General features: G+C 40.2%; 3 protein-coding genes across 5 annotated transcripts in view; 2 read left to right on the forward strand and 1 right to left on the reverse strand.

Annotated features, from left to right (window-relative positions):
* The first annotated feature begins 276 nt into the window (after positions 1 to 276).
* tmem45b (transmembrane protein 45B) lies at positions 277 to 5676 on the forward strand. Its single transcript, XM_088441217.1, has 7 exons — positions 277 to 372; positions 556 to 623; positions 2252 to 2449; positions 2516 to 2728; positions 4232 to 4416; positions 4563 to 4705; positions 5201 to 5676. The coding sequence occupies exons 3-7, from the start codon at positions 2260 to 2262 to the stop codon at positions 5310 to 5312; spliced, it is 843 nt and encodes a 280-aa protein (XP_088297343.1). The 5' UTR covers positions 277 to 372; positions 556 to 623; positions 2252 to 2259; the 3' UTR covers positions 5313 to 5676.
* On the reverse strand, positions 5672 to 15256 carry nfrkb (nuclear factor related to kappaB binding protein). The gene is made up of 26 exons (XM_088441215.1): positions 15198 to 15256; positions 14743 to 14893; positions 14466 to 14667; positions 14245 to 14372; positions 14012 to 14183; positions 13780 to 13881; positions 13635 to 13708; positions 13478 to 13559; positions 13215 to 13407; positions 13030 to 13141; positions 12828 to 12954; positions 12637 to 12714; positions 12489 to 12565; positions 12345 to 12391; positions 12207 to 12267; positions 11378 to 11552; positions 11191 to 11297; positions 10982 to 11105; positions 9691 to 9770; positions 9365 to 9558; positions 9023 to 9293; positions 8763 to 8942; positions 7309 to 8025; positions 6371 to 6477; positions 6160 to 6295; positions 5672 to 6007 (listed from the first exon to the last, which is right to left on the reverse strand). Exons 2-26 carry the CDS (start codon positions 14866 to 14868, stop codon positions 5867 to 5869), a joined length of 3813 nt encoding a protein of 1270 aa, XP_088297341.1. The 5' UTR covers positions 14869 to 14893; positions 15198 to 15256; the 3' UTR covers positions 5672 to 5866.
* Positions 15257 to 16349: 1093 nt separating this feature from the next.
* LOC148408932 (ryanodine receptor 1-like) overlaps positions 16350 to 20486 on the forward strand; it is a 49998-nt gene continuing 45861 nt past the window's right edge. For all 3 annotated transcript variants that reach the window (XM_088439994.1, XM_088439993.1, XM_088439992.1), the window contains exons 1-5: positions 16350 to 16397; positions 19765 to 19884; positions 19967 to 20065; positions 20153 to 20173; positions 20253 to 20327. In XM_088439994.1, the coding sequence (XP_088296120.1) occupies positions 16350 to 16397; positions 19765 to 19884; positions 19967 to 20065; positions 20153 to 20173; positions 20253 to 20327 (363 nt within the window). The remainder of the gene's footprint in view (positions 16398 to 19764; positions 19885 to 19966; positions 20066 to 20152; positions 20174 to 20252; positions 20328 to 20486) is intronic.

Here is a 20486-nt window from a genome sequence, read left to right on the forward strand (position 1 = left end):
GGATTTTTAATCTCTACTTGATACATTAAATCTCGTCATAACGTCTTTTTATCTCGATATGATGATTTTAAATCTCCTTCAAATCTCGTCCTTTTCTTATTTTTTTTTTAATTTGCTAGATGACATACATCTGAGTCATACTATTCCCCCCCCCACATTTCATACTAGATGACTGTGAAACCTTTACTTGAATGTCCAATCAATGTTTAGCGTGACGTCATGCTGACTATCTGTTTCAGGTCAAATCTGGTTGTGGCAAAAAAAAAAAAAAAAATCTGCCTGGTTGCGATGACGTCCGTTTTGTTGACATATGGGTTACACATTAGCAAAGTGAATTACAGTCATCAGTCTATTGCTACTCGTTGAATTAAGGTCTGTACCATTCGCTTTTTTTCTTTATTATTAGAATAATAGAGGTAGGGATTGATTAAGATAACAATGTTGCAAAGTTGTCGCCCATGTTTGCTCCCTGGACGAAGCGTGATAGAAAAAAAAGGCACATGTTGGGTGTGGCCGATGCAAACGCACATTCAATTTTTTCCCATCGTGTGACAGGTGGCAGCGTTCGCACATTTGCAAGCAATCCACCGGCTCTTCCTCGGAACTTGGAGGCGGAAGTTAAGGTATCGATGCAACTTTTTGCTCTTTCTTAACAAAACATAGGCTATAGATGTTCTGTGATTCACATTTAACACATTTGTCTTATGTTCGGCGTGAAAAACTCGTCTGGCCAGTTCGAAACAATTTTGCTTTTCTACAAACAGGCGAAAACCAGCTCTCGCTGAGACCTCAATGTAGGCAAATCATCGAATAAATGACAGCTTGTCGACTATTTGTTTGCGGAAACAGATTGAAAGTTTAGTGCGTAAAGCTTTGTGATTTCTAAACAGCATATACGCGACTGTTTGTTTACTTTTACTTTTCCATTACAAACATCCCAAATAGTGAATTGACATATATATATATATATATATATATATATATATATATATATATATATATATATATATATATATACAGTATATGAATAGTACATACAGTATACACATAGCCTTTATATTTCTCTAAGGCAGTGCTTCTCAATTATATTTTGCAAAGCCCCCTAGGAAAATGAAAACATGTTGCCCTCCCCCCCATGCCACGGCGACCATAAATAAGATTATTATCGATAAAATTTGTATACCTAAAACCGAATCATTTTTTACACTGATACAAGGAAAAAGCAATATAGCATATCTTTCAACAATTGGTAACTACTTTTTTTTTCCAGCAGCTATACAGGTCAAAGGTTTGTCTAAGCCTGGGGCGTCAAACTCATTTTTATTGAGGGCCACGTTATAGTAGTAGTTTCTGTCGGGGCGCCGAGATGACTGGGAAGTCAAATAGATTTTTTTGTGTATTTTTTAAATCAAAGGCAGGGAGAATCTGTTCAAAAGAGTGATTGGGAACTAAAAATTGTGTTTTTTCCCTCCAAATGTTTCAATGTCGACGATTTCCAAATTTGGTATTTTAGCCAGAAACTTGAAGTCCAATCAGCATTTTGTGGTCCACATAAAATGATGTGGTGGGCCAGATCTGGCCCCATGGCCTTAAATTTGACACCAGTGGTCCAAGCCGAAAAAAAACCCAAGTGAAAAAAAAGATGCCAATCCTAATTTTATCACAATTACACTGCACGTCCGCCTCACATGTGGAGGTTGTGGATTTGATTCCGGCCTCCCTGTCTAGAGTTTGTATGTTCTCCCCGTGCCCCTGTGGGTTTTCTGCAGGTACTCTGGTTTACTCCCACATTCGCAAAAATATATGTATGCTTGGTATATTGAGGACTCTAAATTGCCCTTAGTTGTGTTTGTGAGTGTGGATGGTTGTTTATCTCCGTGTGCCCTGTGATTGGCTGGCACCCAGTCAAGGGTGTATCCGGTTTACTGTCCGAAGACACGCTGGTATAGGCACCGGCAAGCCCACGACCATTGTGAAGACAAAACAACATTTTCAAAAAGTGAAATTGTTTCAGACTCAGTAATTTAACGTAGAAAAAAAATTAAACAAATATTGGACATAGGTCATTCATTGCACAAACACACACCTTGGTAAATGCCTTAGTTGGGAGGGATTTATTATCACGAGAAGCCGTCGGAAAATCATAAAACGGAAGGTTATCCGTTTGCACTTTAAACCGGTACTCAAAAGAGAAAAGTGCATCAAGCTACAAATGGCAACCAACTTGACTGTTTCCTGTATCTGCTTTTAGTCTTCGCCATGGCCAACTTTGGAGGCCACGCCATTCCTGGCTCCTTCTTCTTGCTCTTTGGCTTGTGGCTGACAGTCAAGCACACTTTGCAGCACTACTGGAGGAAAAAACAGCCCAAAGGCAGATCACTTTTGCCTCCTTTTTTTAAACGAATGGACTACATTGAGGGAGGCTTGCAAATCTTTGCCTCATTTGTTGGTTAGTCCTTTCTCTCGACGCGTGAACCTCTCCTTACCCATCCTAACCCATGCCGTCCTGTTTCAGGCATCATGGTAGAGCAGTTCGTGGTGGACGGGCCGCATGCTCGCCTCTACGACACGCACAACGATTCCTGGGTCAAGCTGATGAACTGGCAGCACTCCACCATGTACCTCTTTTTCGGCATCTCTGGAACGGGCTTGGTGGTGAGCACGGCTTCCAAACTGGTGCCGGTTGGTGTGGACCGCCTTACCCTCTCCTTGGCTCTTTTTGTTGAAGGTAAGATGACGCAAGATGAAGTTCAACCTACAGCACTAATACACTTAGGTAGGGGTGTCGAATGTACGGTCCGCGGGCCAGATCCGGCCCGCAAAGAGGTTTAATTCGGCCTCAAGAGGATTTTGTTAAGCATTCAAAAAATGAATAGGCTCAAACCAATTAGTTAGCTGTGCAAAATTAGTAGACAATAATTCGTGCTAAATGAGCAGTGGAACTTACAAGCGAAAGTGAGCAATCATCATGCCTGTGCCAAATAGCTTGATTGCTTCACTAACAGAAACCGGAACACGACGCTAGCTTTCATGTTAGCATTAGCGTCTAGCTTTGTGCTTATGCTTAGTGCGGATAAAATCCTTCGATTGCCCAAAGATATTCACAATGGCCGCCGGTTGCTGTCTTGGCCATTACCGGGCATTTGGCTTCGCTCTTTGTTGTATTATAAAGAATCACTCTTGTGTTTCTTTTTAAATTTACTTTATTTATAGCTCAGCAGTTAGCACACAGCACTATCGTGTTTTATGTGACATCATGACTTCTTTTTGAGTTATCGTCTATCATATATGTCATCATGTGGGTGCCATTCAACATCAAATAATACAGCATCTATTCTGTTTTCATTTTCTTTGCACTTCGCTGGACTCCTTGAAAAGAAATTGTGCAACTGCATATTTTGATTGGGGCATTTTCCCTCTATGTTTCATTGTTTTGTTGAATTCTTGGTTCTCATCTTAAAATTTCCCTTAAATTCTTGCAATTTAAGAAAAACAATTTCTTCAGGGATATGTAGGGGACCAAAAAGAAAGTTATCTTTGACTTCATTCATCTTTACAGTTGGCCGCGACTGTCTGCTTGGAATTGGGACCAGGCCGGCACACATAGCAAAAATCTACATATAAGTGACACTTATTGTTTTTAAGTTATATACCATGATTTTACCAGTCTAGCCCGCTTGAGAATAGATTTTCCTCTATGTGGACCCTGAGTTAAAATGAGTTTGACAGCCCTGCACTTAACCCATTGGTCACAAAAGTGACCATGAAGAAAATTCAATTTAAGAGGCTGTAATGTGTAAAATAATACTACAATGTGTAGATGAAATGTGTCCAATGTCACATGTTAAGAGCATATTGTCACATGACCAGAGCTGTTTAATTTGTGGTTGCACTTTGAGAGAAAGATGACAGCCTCAAAGCTCCCAAACAAAAGGTTAGTTAAGTATGTTAAAATAAACATAGAACAAAGATTTTTCGTACACATGATCTTTAAGATGATATATGCATTTGCACTTACTCAAATTGATTAGGTGTGTTTGCACAATAAGTAATTATATTGTTGTGACAGGTCATAAAACACATCTTATCATCAACGATTTCACATTTATTTAAAAGGGTTCTTGATTATTTTAAAGAGTTACAAGTGGCATATAATTTGGATGTTTTCATGTCCAGGAAAAATTTGGGCTTAAATGTGTCGAGAGTTCCATTTTGTTGTTTTGTCACCCAGGATTTCTGTTCTACTACCACGTGCACAGTCGACCCCCGCTGGACGCCCACATCCACTCCCTGCTCCTGGTGGCCGTGTTCAGCGGGTCGGCCAGCGCCATGATGGAAGTGTTCATGAGAGACCACTTTATTCTGGAGATGCTGAAAGCGTGCCTGTTCATCCTGCAGGGCTCGTGGTTCTACCAGGTAATATTGACAAGTGCTTAGGACTAATACAAGAACTTAAACGTTCCTCAGATTTTATTGTAAAGTTTAGCAAAACAATAAGGGGGGAACCGTAGCTATTTATTAACAACTTTCCTAAAGTGCTTGTTGTTTGACCCTCATTCCAGATTGGTTTTGTTCTTTACCCACCAAGTGGCGCAAAGTGGGATTTGACTTTGCATAGCAACATCATGTTTGTCACCATGTGCTTCTGCTGGCATTTGGCGGTGGCTTTGCTTATCGTCACTTGCATCTCAGCTGCCGTCTGGATGTGAGTATCCTATGTTTTAAGATACACAATTACACTCAGAAGAATGATTCAACAATCTTCATTTTTTTTGTTGAGAACTGTATTGCGTCATAGTGCGAGCTGTGCATAATATTGTTGGATTTTTTGTATCCAACTTAAATACCTGTTGTTTTTATTTTAACTAGCCTCTAATGTCAATTTTTGTGTGTTATTAACAAATCAAATATTATAAAGCAGGGGTGTCCAAATTTTCATTTGGTGGCCATACAGAAAAATGGAAGGGTGCAGGAGCCACTTCAAAATTATTTGTCTAATAAAAGGCTAAAATCAGTCAAGGAAGCAATCATATATTGTTGATATTTTTGATTTTTTTTTTTTTTACACCTTCCTCGCGTGCCATTTGAAACATTTTTGGACACACACATTTTGGACACCTCTGCTAAACGTTTGCAATAAATATTCTATAGTTGCTTGTAAATGTGTCACCATCTTGTGCCTTTTTTTTTGTCCCCAAAGCACCATAAGGAGATTCTCCAGAAGAGCACAAGACATTGAAATGATGATGCGAAATAAACTGTCCACTGCCAACTCTGACAAAGCTTTGCTTGAAGAATCAGAAGATGAGTAATGGCATTAAAATGTTCTGTGTTTTTGTGGGAGAATTAATATTTGTACTGGACTAGCCTCATAAACTGACACATTTTTTTTTTAATCTGATGTTATTGTTGTCCAAAATGCACAGTGGACTGTTGTCAAAAATCACTTATTAAACCTATTTTTTACACTGCTTGAACCTTAATTTTACAGGTGAGCTGAACCAATCACAGCACACTTGGGACTAAAAAGTAGGATTCATACTGGAGGTGCCATCAAACACTTGTCACATCTAGAAAAATTATTTTCCACGCTCCTATGGACAATTGTGAGAAAAGTTCAAATGTGTTTTTTTGGGAAGGGGTGTCAGTAATTATAATAAATGCAAACAAATTCAAGGTGTGATATTTAATGAATGGACTCAATTGAAGAAGTTTGCTTCAACATTAAGGGAAACTAAATGAATGAAATGTAGTTGAGGAGGGTTATTTACCAAAAAAACCATTGGCGAACTGAAACATGTTTTGGAATTACACTGAAAAGCCAATATATCACAGAAACAATGAACAGTAAGATGGCGAGCTCAGATCACTGAGGAGGTGCAGGTGGCGGATCAGGCGGACATTTTGGCGAAGGCGCTGTGGTAACGACCACCGTGGACACAGGTTTGGGGGAAGCTGCCGCCATGTGCTGCTGGAGCTGCTGCGCCTGGACTGTCTGGATGCGAACCTGAACAGACCAGAAATGAGCACTGGATAAGAAGTGAGCCATGGTTACTGCCAAATCTGACAAATGGAAGTTTCTAAATTTACCATCTGTTTATAATGCTGCTATGAATATAAATGCATTATCTCTTCTTCCTAGTGAAACTTGCTACCAACCTGCGTGGCCTGTCCTTGCTGCTGGAGCTGCTGGAACTGTTGCGCTGTGACAAAGCTGACTGGTTTGTTTCCAGCAATCAGCTTGGTGCCTGCAGGCATGGTGGTTAAGATGATGTTCCGACCCAAGCTGCTGATACTACAAAGAAAGAGACAAACATTTTGTGACTTTACCCGGCCAATATTTTACTGCACTGCCTAGGTTGAGACTTACTTTGTGTTGAGACTCCCTTTAACAATTGGTGTGGTCACCACGCTCTTACTTTTCAATGGTTGGTTGAGGACAGATAGAGGAACTGTGATGCGTGCAGGTAACTTGCCCTATGATGAAATGAAGAGATAGCATGGTCTCTGTTTAGCCAACAGTATATAAAGATCAACATAAACACTCATCCCAAACCAGAATGGTTCAGTAGGTCACAACTTGCACCAAACAGATAAGATGATATGAATTAACAGACCTTTGCTTAGAGTCCATAACAGCTTTAAGATTCAGATTCAGGCAATTTTTTTCTCAAGGGCTTCCTCAACTGTTCAAATCTAGTATGGTACAGTAGGTGTCTGATGTTAGTGTCACAATAATATTGGTGTCTGCTTTAGTTCACCAGCACTAGAACAATAGATGTTACAAATGGGGAGGAAAAAAAATCTCTTCACAATATATGTCCCCCCCCCCCGCTAGTCCTAACACAACATTATGATTAATATTGTTTTTTTTGTGGAAAATGACATCACAATGACAAAGTGGCAAAATGGTACACTCCGCCATTGCTGGATAGAAACTGGTAAACGTTGTTGCTTAATTCACATTTACAATAACACTACTGGTACTACTACTGTAAATTTCAGACTATAAAATGCTACTTTTTTCTCACGCTTCAAACCCTACAGTTTATAGTCCAGTGCGGTTTATCTGCAATTTTTTACACTAGCCACCAGGGGGCAATCTCCCAGTAAACAAAGGGAGACAAAAAAAAACCCTATGCTATGACGCTATATAAGTACTGTACTGATTTTGACTTTGAACTGCTAATATACTCTCCACCAAGGGGCGCTCTCAACTAGTAAACACAATCGGCTTGTTTCGAAGTTGGTGCAGTATTCTAACAATCTGAGTGTGTCGGCATTATGTTACACAATAAACTCTCTTACTGTCTGTGTGTTGACCACAGGGGCAGGAACCTGGCGCATGGTTGCCGTGGCGGTGCCCAGCTTCAGAGAAGAAGCCGAGCCTCCTGAAGCCACCGTAATGCCCTTTGCGCCAGCCACCGTCATGACGTTACCACCGGAGGATGCCGTCGGGGGCTTGCCGCCCCCGGCAGCGGATGTCATGGTGATGGCCTGACCTTGCTTCTGCGGGATCACCCCAAGGCCCGGCATGATACGGATAGTGGTGGCGCTCTTGTCCGGGGAGCTGACAGTGGAGAAGGTCCGAGATTTCTGGTCGGCCACGGTGACGCCCAACGTGGGCATCAGGCGTATGGCTGTGTCTCCTGTGGCCTTTAACAGGGTGGAAGCGACAGACGCGGTTTTGCCGGTGGCTACCTCCCCTGTGCAGGACGCAGGGGCGGAGACGGACGGATGAGGGGGCGTGACGTGCAGCGTGGCCGAGATGCTTTTGCTAGCGCCGGCGGCGGCCGGCGTGCCCAGGAAGTCGGGAGTGAGTTTGACTGTCGCCACGGGAGATTTGGTAAGCGTGGCCATCATGTCCGGCGTGATCCGCAGTACGGTTTGGCCTTTGGCATCCGTGGTGATGGAGGAGGGCGGAAGACGCAAGACATCTTTACCCTGGATACGGAGGTTTGTGGCGCTAATTGGAATTCCGGCTGCTCCTGGCGTCTTCACCCCTAACTGGCCAGTGATGGACACCTTTGAAAAGAAAATACAGACGATAAAGGCAGGGAAGGGCTACCTTTTTTTCTATTGGTAATTATAAAAGAGCACCTTTCATTTGGTGTATTTGTTGTGTTTAGTATATAATCAGTGAATACAATCGTGGGTATATAAAATAGCAAAATTACAGTTTACAGCTTACAGTTTACAGCAATTTATATCTTACAGTGAATGAGTTCATCTGGGTCAATATAATGCAATTTTCTAATATTCGTTTAGCCACTTTTTCCTCCTAACCTGCGTTTGCGATGTATTTATTGACCTTTATTTGTGAAATAATGTTAATTTAGTTATGGAAAATATATATTAAAAAACAATCTATAAAATTGCTTGTTTCACATTTAACTCTTTTAATGCTAGTAGGAAAGAACCTGCCAGCCAAGTTTGATTATTCTGACTGAATAATTAGTGTCCCCCCCCAAACAAAGCTTTTTTTTTTTTTTTCCCCTTCCCACCAGGGGGAAAAATAGGTGTTAATAGCCGAAATTCTTATTGCCACAAAAAAAAAAAAATCAGGCAATTAGAAAGCCCAGGGCTTCTTTAAATACATTAAAATGACTAAACAACTTGAGGGCTAATCTAGGAAATGGCGTTTGCAGATCTTGTACTAGATATTATGAGATTACAATAGGTGGGCTGTCATTCATGTTTAGTCTTTTTTTTTTACCGTAAACTAATGTGCAATGTTTAAAAAAAGATGATGTATGGTTTGCCTGTTTGATGTTTTGGCTGGTGACTCCTTGCAGCACAGCCGGCGATGATGCAGAGATGTTGGCTGGGCTGCCTGGTGACACAGTCTGAGATTTGGGCACGGTAGACGTAGAAACGGATAGTGTGTTGGACACCTGCACAGGACTAGCACACTGGCTCCTCAAAGGCACGGACACAACTGCCTGTTTTCCACAATACATCCACGAACATGGAGGTCGATAAATATTCCAAAGGCGTGACCTCTTCTAATTAACCCTTTTACCTGTGAGATGCCCTTGGTTGCCACAGACACCGGCATCCTGATCTGATGAGGGTTCTGATGGACCAGAGCAGCTTGCTGACTTCCTGACGGAGAAGCCAGTCCGGGCTGAGCGGAAACCACCCGCACCTGAGGGAGGGAGCCTGCCGCCAGGTGACTGACTAATCGGGCCGCGTGTTGCGAAGTGACGGGTTGAGATGTAGATGGGCTGGCCTGACTGGCAGGTAGGATTGAGCTCACTTGGGGCAAGGAAGGGGGAGACACCAGGAGAACGCTGCAAAAGACAGAGGAGTTGAGTACATGTCCAGTGTTGTTTTAACATAACAGTGAAAAAAAGAAATGCACCCTTGGTTGGATTTGATTGCATCAGCCACAGTGCTCTTAGTTGGTGTTGTGACTGTGCAGGGCAAGGGTGACTTTGGGGTCCCAGGAGTATTGGGGGTAGGCGTAGAGGGCGTTGGTGACATGGGACTAGATCCTATATCCTGTCCTGCTTCCAAACAGCCTGCTGTCTTAGCACCGTCTTTACTGCCAGCTTTCTACAGAAATAAAATGGAGATTTGAGAACGTCAAAAAAACTTGCCACTCAAAACCTAGAACGATTATTCAGCGGTATCATGAAAAAAAATATTGTAAACGTTGCTATATGAATGACAAAGTAGTTGTCTCACGGGCTTGGGTGCAGGTTTCGGCTTTTGCTGCAGTGCTTTTCGTGCTTTTGCCGCTGCTGCTTGAGCCTGGTGAATCCTCTCTGGATGGGAGAGAAGAAAACATTAAGTGAGAACACCAACACCTTATAGCCCAAATCTGATTTAATGCCTTAATTAAGAGTTTTTGGACCATCTCTCGACAAACTATTGTCGAAAAGTACTTCATTCACATCAGTAGTTAAACTAAAAATATGAAAACAAAGTAACCCTAGGGAAATACTTATTAAAACTAAATTCCTACTTAGCATTATTTGTACATTAATGCATAACTACTGCTAGAGCTTAGTGCTGTTAAGTGATTACATTTTTTTAACTTATTCATTCCAAAATTTGCCATAGACCATACTTGACTAAAACCTTGGGATTAATTTAAAATTATCACCTGATAAAATGTTTCAAGTAATGTTGTAATAGGTTTCTTTTATCCTTTGATAACATTCATGCCCTACAAAATAGAACAACAAAACTACGCACAGTAAAAGTCCATCTCACTCCTCTCCTCTCATACTTTGCAATGTTCGGCTGCTACAGGTAGTAAATTAAACGTGTTTTTTTTTTTCAACATTTAATACAATCTTAATGAATCTCAAATTAACACTTGACAGCCCTAATATATATGCAAATCACTGCAAGTCCTGAACCTTAGAAATACTAGAAGTCCCCGTTTTGAACTACTGAAACATTTTCACAAAACAGACAGATATATTCCAATTCCACACTTATTTCCCCTTAAAATGATATACAATATATGGAGGTATCTAAACAAAAATGACAATTTGATTGTTGCCAGATTCAGATTCTCATTCCTGACATCATGTTCTCATTAATGGTATTGTTAGATTGAGTGGTATACTTAATGAGTCTATATTTGTGTAACTATGAGAGCACCCCTACAAAAAAAAAATACAATCTTGTACTACAATGCTTTACATGCAATTTTTTACTCAGCGGATTCAGCTAATAAGGGATGAAATAAAAGAGGCAGTGCCGGGTACTGTGATTGCTGATGCTAGTTTGGACAATCGGGCTAATAAAAGCTAGATAACTGTGTTCCAGTTTGATTGACACTCAAGCATTTAGTTAATGGGTCTGTCTGATTGCAGCATTCTTCTTCTCCTTCCTGCCCCCTTCTCCCTGTTTGGAGAGGGTGCTAGACGGCGAGAGATGATTAGAACGCCGCTATCCGTCCCTGCGCTGATCGGGTTATGAGACAGGAAAAAAAAAAAGCTTCCGCCTGCATGTTGTTGCTCACCAAACTCTTCTTGACTGCGATTGCGATGCAGGTAAATCCACAGCTTGCGACCGATATCATACTTCACACAGGGATCTTTCTCGTAGTGCAGTCTATCCAGAGCCCCGCTAACAACGGTGTTTACCTACACGGCAGAAGAACAGCCCTACATCTTAATGAGAAGGTCATCAAAAAAAATAAAAAAATTGAGAAACACAAAGCCTCCCAACCTGTGCACTTGTGACATCAGGGGCGAGAAACTGCGAGTCCTTTAGCAGTTCACAGATTTCTGCCCGGGTTCCTTCTCCATTGGGTAGCCTGGCTGCTGCGTCCCGCACTGTTAGAAAGGAAAGGGAGTTCAAAGCTTCTGTTTGGTTGTCACATGCAAATGCAGCAACAATAGGGAGAAGCTCTAACCCAGTGAGAGGATGGTGACGTATGGCGGGCGGTTGGAACGCAACAGCGTGTGCTCCCGAGCTTTATTGAGGGACATTTCCTTATCAAACACTCCCTTGACGGGCCCCACTACCGATTCAAAGCCATGCATGCGGAACGTGAAGGCTTTGTGGGGTTGGTTGTATCTCTGCTGCTCCTAATCAAAGTCAGAAGAGAAAATTAGTGGCATCAGTGCATTTTTTTTTCTAATAAACACAAAAATAATGGGGTCATTTAATGCCAAATGAACCGGTGAATTTTCATGAAATTTGGTATACTTGATATTGATGGCGCAATACTAAATGTTGACACTTGTCAAATGATCAAAGCAGACCATTGGATCAAAGATGCATGTGGCTGTCATGTCTGTGGGTATGCATTCTTTCACTCCTTCCTTATGGCTACCAAAAAAAAAAAACTTTTATATTTCAGAAACGTTTAAGTTTTAGAGAACATGTGAGACAATTTTCACATGATCTAAAAAGGTAAATTTCAATATCATTATTATTGCTGATTGCTTAAAAGGTCAAGTTAGTAAAATGTGCACCAACCTTCCAACGATCCCTCATTTTTGAATTTTAGCCCAGTAGTTCCTGAGATATTGTATATGGCTTCAAATGAAGGCAGCCGCCACACCCCTTTTTGCAGAAAATGTCAAAATTCCCAAACCCCTGCTCCGATTGACCTGAAATTTTAGTGACGCCGCCAACATTAACAAGTACACCAGATTTAATCAAAATCGGCTTGGTTCAAAATTTCCTTTGGGGTGGATAGCAAAAACTTGACAACAAACAAATAAAAAAAACGATACCTGAATTTGGAACAGTTGTCTCTCATCTCCTGTACTGGGCCTCACCACATAATCAGTCGAACTGTTAAAGACATTTTAGCATCTATTCAAATTCAAAATGGTGATTTTTCTATTAGATTTGCATAGATTGGGTCTTACACTCGCGGCATGGGGGACGTTAACTCAGACATCTCTTCGCTTTCAGTCTGTGGGTGACAAAGCCACTTAGAAATAAATCATACGAAAAGATAGATGTGCTTTTTTTATTATTTTAATCAATATTTGTGTGTAGATCGGTAATACCTTGACCACAAAGTCTTTCGAGTCCAGCCACAGTTGACAGAGTGCAATTAAGTCCTTCTCTGCATCCTGAGTAGGGCCTAAAATGAAACAAAAATACTTTACACATTCAGAAAAACTAACACGGCGTCACTTTTGATTATTGTCTAACCGATCCACTTCCACTGCTGCGTTTCATCGACAAATTCCACAAATGGAAGGAAGCCGCTGGGAAGTGCCATGACACCTTCTGTAAAACATTGAAACACACAATATAAACTGAAAAAAAAACACTACTGGTGTGCCCTAGTATTTGGACCTTAAGTGTACACGCTAGAATATCTTTTCATGGTACCATCTTACCTTTACTCTCTCCTGCAAGAAACTGCAAGGCATGGAGGACCAAATCAGACCAACAGGACGCAGATGAAAACCAGGCGTTGAGTGAGCTTGCAGGAGACATCTGCCACATTTGGACTTTCTCCTCCAACTGGAATACATCCACAAGAAGCCTTGAAAATCAAAGCTCCACAACAAACAAGCTTGCGAGGCAACCTGGAAATACCAGTGAAATGCTGGCGAGGCGTTCCGCCCTCAAGATGGCCTCCAACAAGCTGAAGAAACTGACAGCAAGTTCTTCCACGGCGACTGGGCTGCTCGGAGGCTCCTCCAGGATTCTACAATAATGATGATTACACATATTGATAAGGTGTGTCCTGACGCATTTTCTCAAATGTGCACCAAACATACTCCTCCTTAATGTTGGCCAGTGGCGTCATCGGCGTGTCTGGCATGGAGTTGATGATGTTCGCTAGAGGGGCTGCAGGGGAGTTTGAAGTAAGCGTGTCACAGGGATCCTCACTTTCCACTTTCACTGTTCTCAATTTCTTCTTCCTTCTCTCTTCTTTTATTCTTTTCTTTGGCAGAGACAGCTCAAATAGTGCTGAAATAGAAACAAAGTCAAATTAATAACAGATAGCACATCTTAATATTACTGAATCGGATTAGCTCACGTAAGGCTGATTTGCGACCAATATTTGCCCTGGCGAGTATGTCGCTGAGGTGGATGTCGGACGTCATCAGATCTGGATGATCCTGAGAAGAAGAATTGTTTGTAATATACTGTACAATTTAACACTCGCTCTATTTCAATCAAATCCAAACATTTACTGGTTGTCGCTTCCTCTTCTCCCGATGGTTTTGTAACATAGCTCTCAAGTCCTGCTCTCCAAGAGGGATTTTTTCTGAGGGTAATGATGACTATATCACTATATATGCATATTACACAAAAATAAAATAAAATAAAAATACTCACCAATGGTCTTCATGTCTTGGGTAGCAAGGCTGGGCACAACTCTGAGTGAGACGGTGGGTGTTGGCGAGGAGGGGGACTGTGGTGCTGGTGTCCACGTTAGATCTTTATGAATGCAAAAACAGTGCCAACGCAGGAAGGTGATTTTACATTGCTTCCTAACCAACATCCGATGCCAGCTTGTGAACTCTTGCAATTGAAACATATAAGGAAAGAAATTCAGAACAATACTGACCGTCATCATCAGATGAAGCATTACTGTCTCCACATTCAGTTTTAACTTCCTTTAAAATGCGTCTCAGTCGTCGACGAACCTTTTGTTCTCGTATTTCAGCATGACTCCTTGTCTGTACCTTTTTCTTTGGTGGAAAGTCCATACCATTGTGGGCTGCGAAATCCAGTAACTCCTAAAACCAGAAGGAATATTAAAACCAATGTTTTACTTCAGCATTTTTTTGCAAAACATACCTTTCGAGAGACGAGGATTTGTTTCAGCAACCTGTGGTAATATTGCTGAAGAGAGTACAATTGCCGTCTTTGCTGAGACTTCGCACACAACTGTCTGTACTTGACAACTTCGGGGTTGAAGTAACCATCTGTGTTTGGATCATGGACAACACAATGAGTTTAGGTTTTAAGAGTTGATAAGTCAGCGAGCATGTTAAATACCTCTAAATAGTGTTAAATACCTCTAAATAGTTTTTGTGCTAGATGAAGAGGATTTCCAAAATGAACATTTCTGTTGTTAAACAGGTCGTCCACGGCTCTGCCCTGCTCTGCTTCGTTATTGTTGGGGAATTGTGGCAAAAACTGACTTAAATGTTCCCGCTGGGAATCTGACAGCACTTCAGTCCACGTGTTTTCACTCATCACAGAGAAGAAGATCTCAGGCTGAAGACAAAACACAAATCGACGCTTTAACAATCCACACAATGTCAAAGGGGCGTTCAGCCACACACTACTCACATCTTCAAGTAGTTCCTCGGGCAGGCTGACCCGGCAGTTACCCAGCATGCAGTCCTCAGTGATCTGACCATCCTCCTCATCTTTAGGCTCAAGAGGGTCTGTGAGAATGTGAGTCAAGACATCCATCCTGTTCCTCCGCTGGCCCTCACAGCTGTTGAAAGAACACAGCACATTTTTAACATGTCACTTGTGAATAAATTCATGTCATTATTACGCGATTTGCGTTTGAAATTTAACTCAAAGAACGAAAGGCTTTCTGAAATATCAAACCAACTAGAGAGGTTTGTTTGTAGCATGACTGACAACACAAAGCTTAGCTTAAGGAGCTACGATGCAATTTATTCAACTGAAACCTCCAACACAGGTATCAACGCTGAAATGCATGTTGAAATATCTGTTCGTCTCAACAAAAGTGATACAACACTTTTCAAAACGACCAAATAGTTTGCACTCACCCGAGCTCACTCTATGTTGTGATATTGCAGAGGGTACTGTAACTAGCTGTAGCATTTTCTTCTTCTGGTATAGAAATGACGCGCTTAGCACGCTGTCTCCCTCTACTGGCGAAGAGGCTAACTAAGTAGGTACGTCCTGCAAAAACTTGATTTTTTTTTTTTCTTTCTTTCTTTGTTTTTGTGTTACAAACTGTTACTTTAACTCGACTGTGAATTTGTTCACTTCAAACTTTGAGAAATTATTGAATAGCTTACTATTTGATTACTTAACTATGTAATGAGAGTGCTACATGAGCTAATGTTAATGTTGATATTACTTATTTATAAGCTTTTATTTTTTAATAACTAAAAAATTAACCTGCTAAATTACTGAGTGGTGTGTTAGTAAATGATGAATCAATGCAAATTAATCACTACGGTACAAGAAGTTACTTTCTGGGGTTACTGTTGTCAACAAAATTAGGCTAATGAAAGACTAACTTGTTCCTTAGTGTTAATGTTTATGTTAATTAAGCAAATGTTAGTGCTAACTAAGCTAATGTGAGTGTTAATATTATTTAGCTAATTGCGTTTATTGTTGAATGATGAAAAAACCTGCTAAATTACTCAATTTTGTGTTCCTTATTGATGGATTCAAGCAAATTAATCACTACAAGAAGATACTTTCCAATGTTACTTTTGGTGTATAAAATTAGGCTAATGAAATACTAAATGGCTCCTTGGTGATAATGTGAATGATTTTTTTTTTTTCTGTCTTTATCAGCTCTGTGCTACACTGATGACCTGTCCAGGCTGTAGCCCGCCTCTTGCCCAGTCAGTAGGGAAGAGCACCATCTCACATGAGACCCTGATGAAGACAAGTGGATGGATGGATAGATACAAAGTAGTTCAAGCCTGTGAGCATAATGAGAAAACTAGATTACAATGGACCAACTTTTGAGGTTCTGCCTTGTCCAGTTGCCCCTCCTCTCCATGATGCAGTAATGTATGAGCAGTCAATCCCCTCAGCTGTCATGAAACAGTCTGCGAGAGTGAGGGGCCGAGACCCCCATCACCCTTCAAAAGTCCTTCAGCAACATTCCCTAGGAAGTCACCAGGAGAACCGAGAAGCCACATTCTCTGTCAGGGTTGTGCTCTTAATGTCTCAGCAAAATGGCAGAAGGTGCCGATGGAGAGGAAGAAATTCAATTCTTGCGGACAGTAAGTGATGCTATCTCCTTCTTCTTGGATAATAATTTAAAAAAAAAATCCAACCGTTTATAGATGAGAATCCTGACTGCTTTTAATATGCTGAATGTATTTGTTCTTTAAATGGCATTCAGATTGACAAGAACAGGTGGCTTTGTGTAAAAGCATTGTTATTTATTTATATCCCTCTGGGTACTTGATATTGTATTGACGAAAACATGCTAAAAGAAATAGAATGAGGCTTGACATTACAGTACTTTGTGCTTTTTAAGAGGCCAGTACTTTGTCCTTTTATAATATTTTTTTCCATAGACATTTTTGTTAGTCAAAAGCTTGTTTATTTTGGGATATCATAAATGTATTCTCTTTATAACCTTTCATCTGACATTTTACACTATATAATATGTGGTGGACTGAATGAAATCCTCTGAGGTTCCCCACCATTTAATCATAGGAACATAATGTTTTTGTTCACAGCTCTTATTTTCTGTGGAGTATGTTAACTAGACGCACATTTTATCTAACTTATTTTCGGGAAATTGATTTACAGATTATAAAGTCAGAAAGTATTGATTTAGGGAAAATAGTGCATATAAAATAATACTAAATGAAGTTAATACATTAGAATGATGTTCCACTTGTTATTGTTAAGCGGGACTGAGGTCAAGTATGCTACAATGCTTCATAAAGTTTGCGTCAGTTGCTGCCTGGGGTCTATATATACTGTGTGAGGATTAGCAGCTTCAAAGTCAGGCCCGTTTCAGCACCTGCTTACTTCAGTCCCTGTGAGAATAGGGCTGCTGATGTTATAAGAGCCAAGTTCAATACACACTCTTTCCAAATCAATGTTTTCAAAACATTTTGTATAAACATGCTTTCTTTATGTTTTGCAACTGATTATCAGTCTTGAGGTGTCATAATATACATAAACAGCCATCCTTCTTGTCTGTAGGTCAGACTATCTGGCAGCCTTCAACAGCATAACTTTACACATTAATTTAGAGAAACAACGTCATAGAAACCTGACACGTACATGTGTCATTTGCTATGTCAGCATGACAGCAGTTAGGGGATTGGTGTGCCAGTACTGTAGACCTGTTGGCTACACTGAGAGTCATTGTCAATTGCAGGATTAGAATTTTTTTCTGAACTCTGAGCCTATCATAAAGACATGTTTACCTATCAACATTTTTAATGCTAATTATACTTAAAGTAGTCCATTTTGTGTTCTGAGAAAACTCGTGTATTTGTTTCACATTAACGCACAACCAATCAGACAGTACAAACATTTGCATTTTTAATTAAAAAGCGATATGACACTTTAAGCCTCCTTGCCAGGCACATTCATTATTTGTAGGGATCCACCAATAACAGACTAAGTCCCTCAGACTAAGTCAAGACAAGTTATTTGTATAGCCCTGTATCACCACAGGCTCAAAGGACTTTACAAAAAAAGATAAATCATAGGCAGCTATTATAAATAAAGTCTTATATATATATATATATATATATATATATATATATATATATATATATATATATATATATATATATATATATATATATATATATATATATATATATATATATATATATATATATATATATATATATATATAAAAAAGATATAGATAGATAGATAATAGCATCACACAGAATGTAACTACACTACGACAGCCCCTGAAAAAAGCAAAGAGAATCAAGTCAAATCAAATTATTAATCCCCTATTTAGCACTTTGAGCACCATTGTCTTCAAAATATGTCAACAGAAACCCTTCAGAGGATTCCCATCTTCATCAAGTGACATTTTTTTTTTTATATATATAACGGGACTGGGCAGAAAAAAAGCTTGGGTACCTTTGCTGTGAAAATTAAAAACCGGTACTTTGAGTGCAGAATGCTCAGAACTGAGTAACATTCATTTCATAGTGTGGTGCTGCAAAATGTTTAAAGATGACGGAAAGTGGTTCTTCCAAGAAGCTGGCACAATTGATGAGGCAGAATCTTCTATAGCACAAACACTCAGATTTAATTGCCACATAGCCCCCTCTCCAAACAGGACCATTTCATCCTGCAATGATAATAAATATTGATAAAAAAAATAGATAAACACCTAATTTTAATGATCAACCTCTGCTGTTACTTTTAAGACCATTTTAGCTGAATAAAATATATTACATAATGATTTAAGCTAGCAAACACAGGCTCTCTGAGTCTTATTACCAAAATTATATTTGCAACATTTTTCTCTGGCGTGCAACCTGACTCAAGCAATTCAGGGTGTAAATTCTGTGATGCGAACAAGCTAAACTAACTGGATTATTTGGAGCAGGGCAATGTAGGACATGCTTTCTAGTGAAATCCGAAATATCTGGTGCTTTCCAAAAGAGGGCCCGTGAACAGCAGGTGCAGTGGCTTGAAATAGAGGGCTTCTATGAGAGGGGGGGTGGCCAAATTCATGGAGCCAGTGTTCTGAGGCCAGTGACAGCAGCAAAGATATGCAGTAACAATACAAAAGCTATGATCAACAGCTACTTATGATTTACTTATGATTTTAAAGGGTGCATTCAGTCTTATCACGGATGTACAATCCTTGTGATAGAGGCATTCGGCTATCAAATATTTTTGATATTAGGATATCCTACAGAAAATTTCATTTCAAGTTTTATTTTTTGTTTTAATATTTTTTGTTTGCTTACAAATAATTAAAAACACTTCAGACCAAATAACACACTTCACTTAATAATAGATGACCAACACAAATTTTTGATGATCAAATGTTTTTTTTTTTAATTTAAACTGTTTAGCAGCACACTAGTTTCCTCCTCCAAATCCCTCCCCATGAATTTCGGCCCAATAGAGCAATTTGAAGCTGAAAAAGTACATTTGAATGAGCGCATTTTAAAATGGGACAACTTCAAAATAAAAGCATTGCAAGACATTCGTGTCCATATAGTACCATGTTTTTCAACCGCTGTGCCGCAAGATATTGTCAGGTGCCACCCCCCCCCCCCCGGTCCGCTGTTTACGGCATTGACTGTGCCGACTGTGACTGCCCTCCCGTTCCCCCCCGGTCCGCTGTCTACACTTAAGGCATTGACTGTGCCGCGGACTAAATTTAAGGCCTTAAAGGTGCCGCGGTGATCAAAAGGTTGGGAAACACTGATATAGTACTTGTTAAAATAAGGTTTATTTTGAAGTTGGCTTTGTCGTCATGTCATGGAAAGCATTCACGATTGTTACTGCAACTGCCTTGACTTTTTTTTCTATACACCAATAAGAGGATAAAGAATATCTTATCATGTACAATCTCTTCTGAAATTCTCCCGAAATGAAATGCCCTTATTTCTTCATTTTCTTCTCATATCGTCTCTGTAGGATGATCATGTGGTTCTGCAGTCAACAGCCTCCATTCTGAAAGAGCAGATCAAACTCTGCCTTTCATGCGAAGGATTTGGAAATCGTCTCTGTTTTCTGGAGACTACCTCCAACGCTCAGGTCAGGCATTTGGCTTTTTATCCCATCGTTTTTTTTTTTTTTTTTATATTCTGTTTTAAAGTAGTAACTCGCTGCGTTTCAGAATGTCCCACCTGACTTGGCCATCTGCTGCTTCATTCTGGAGCAGTCCTTATCTGTGCGTGCGCTACAAGAGATGCTGTCCAACACTTCAGTGGATGAGGTCTTCCTTCTTTTCCATTAGATTAAAAATAAATGTTGCTGCTTTACAGATTTTCATATTTTCATTGTATCTATTTTCCACCCATAGGCTGTTGATTTGGATAAATGGGTAAGTTAACGTTTTCTCTTGTTTTGTCTGCTTTGGTCCAAGAGATTGCAATTCACCCTTCTATCTGCTTGCGCACTAGTCATCACAAGGCGGAGGTCATCGAACTCTGCTCTATGGACATGCCATCCTCTTGAAACACACTCATTCCAGCATGGTGAGCCCATCTCGACCTGTGGTTCAAACATCAACATACACTCGAGAAACTGTTTGCTCAACAAAAAAGACCGGCAAAACTTTTTCAGTTATTCGCCTAACCGGAAAAATTGGGTCGGCAGGAATAACCTGCAAACCAACACATTTTTTAACTTATTTC

This window comes from Hippichthys cyanospilos, chromosome 18 (genome assembly GCF_059441005.1).
Source record: "Hippichthys cyanospilos isolate Australia breed blue-spotted pipefish chromosome 18, RoL_Hcya_1.0, whole genome shotgun sequence".
NCBI lineage: Eukaryota > Metazoa > Chordata > Actinopteri > Syngnathiformes > Syngnathidae > Hippichthys > Hippichthys cyanospilos.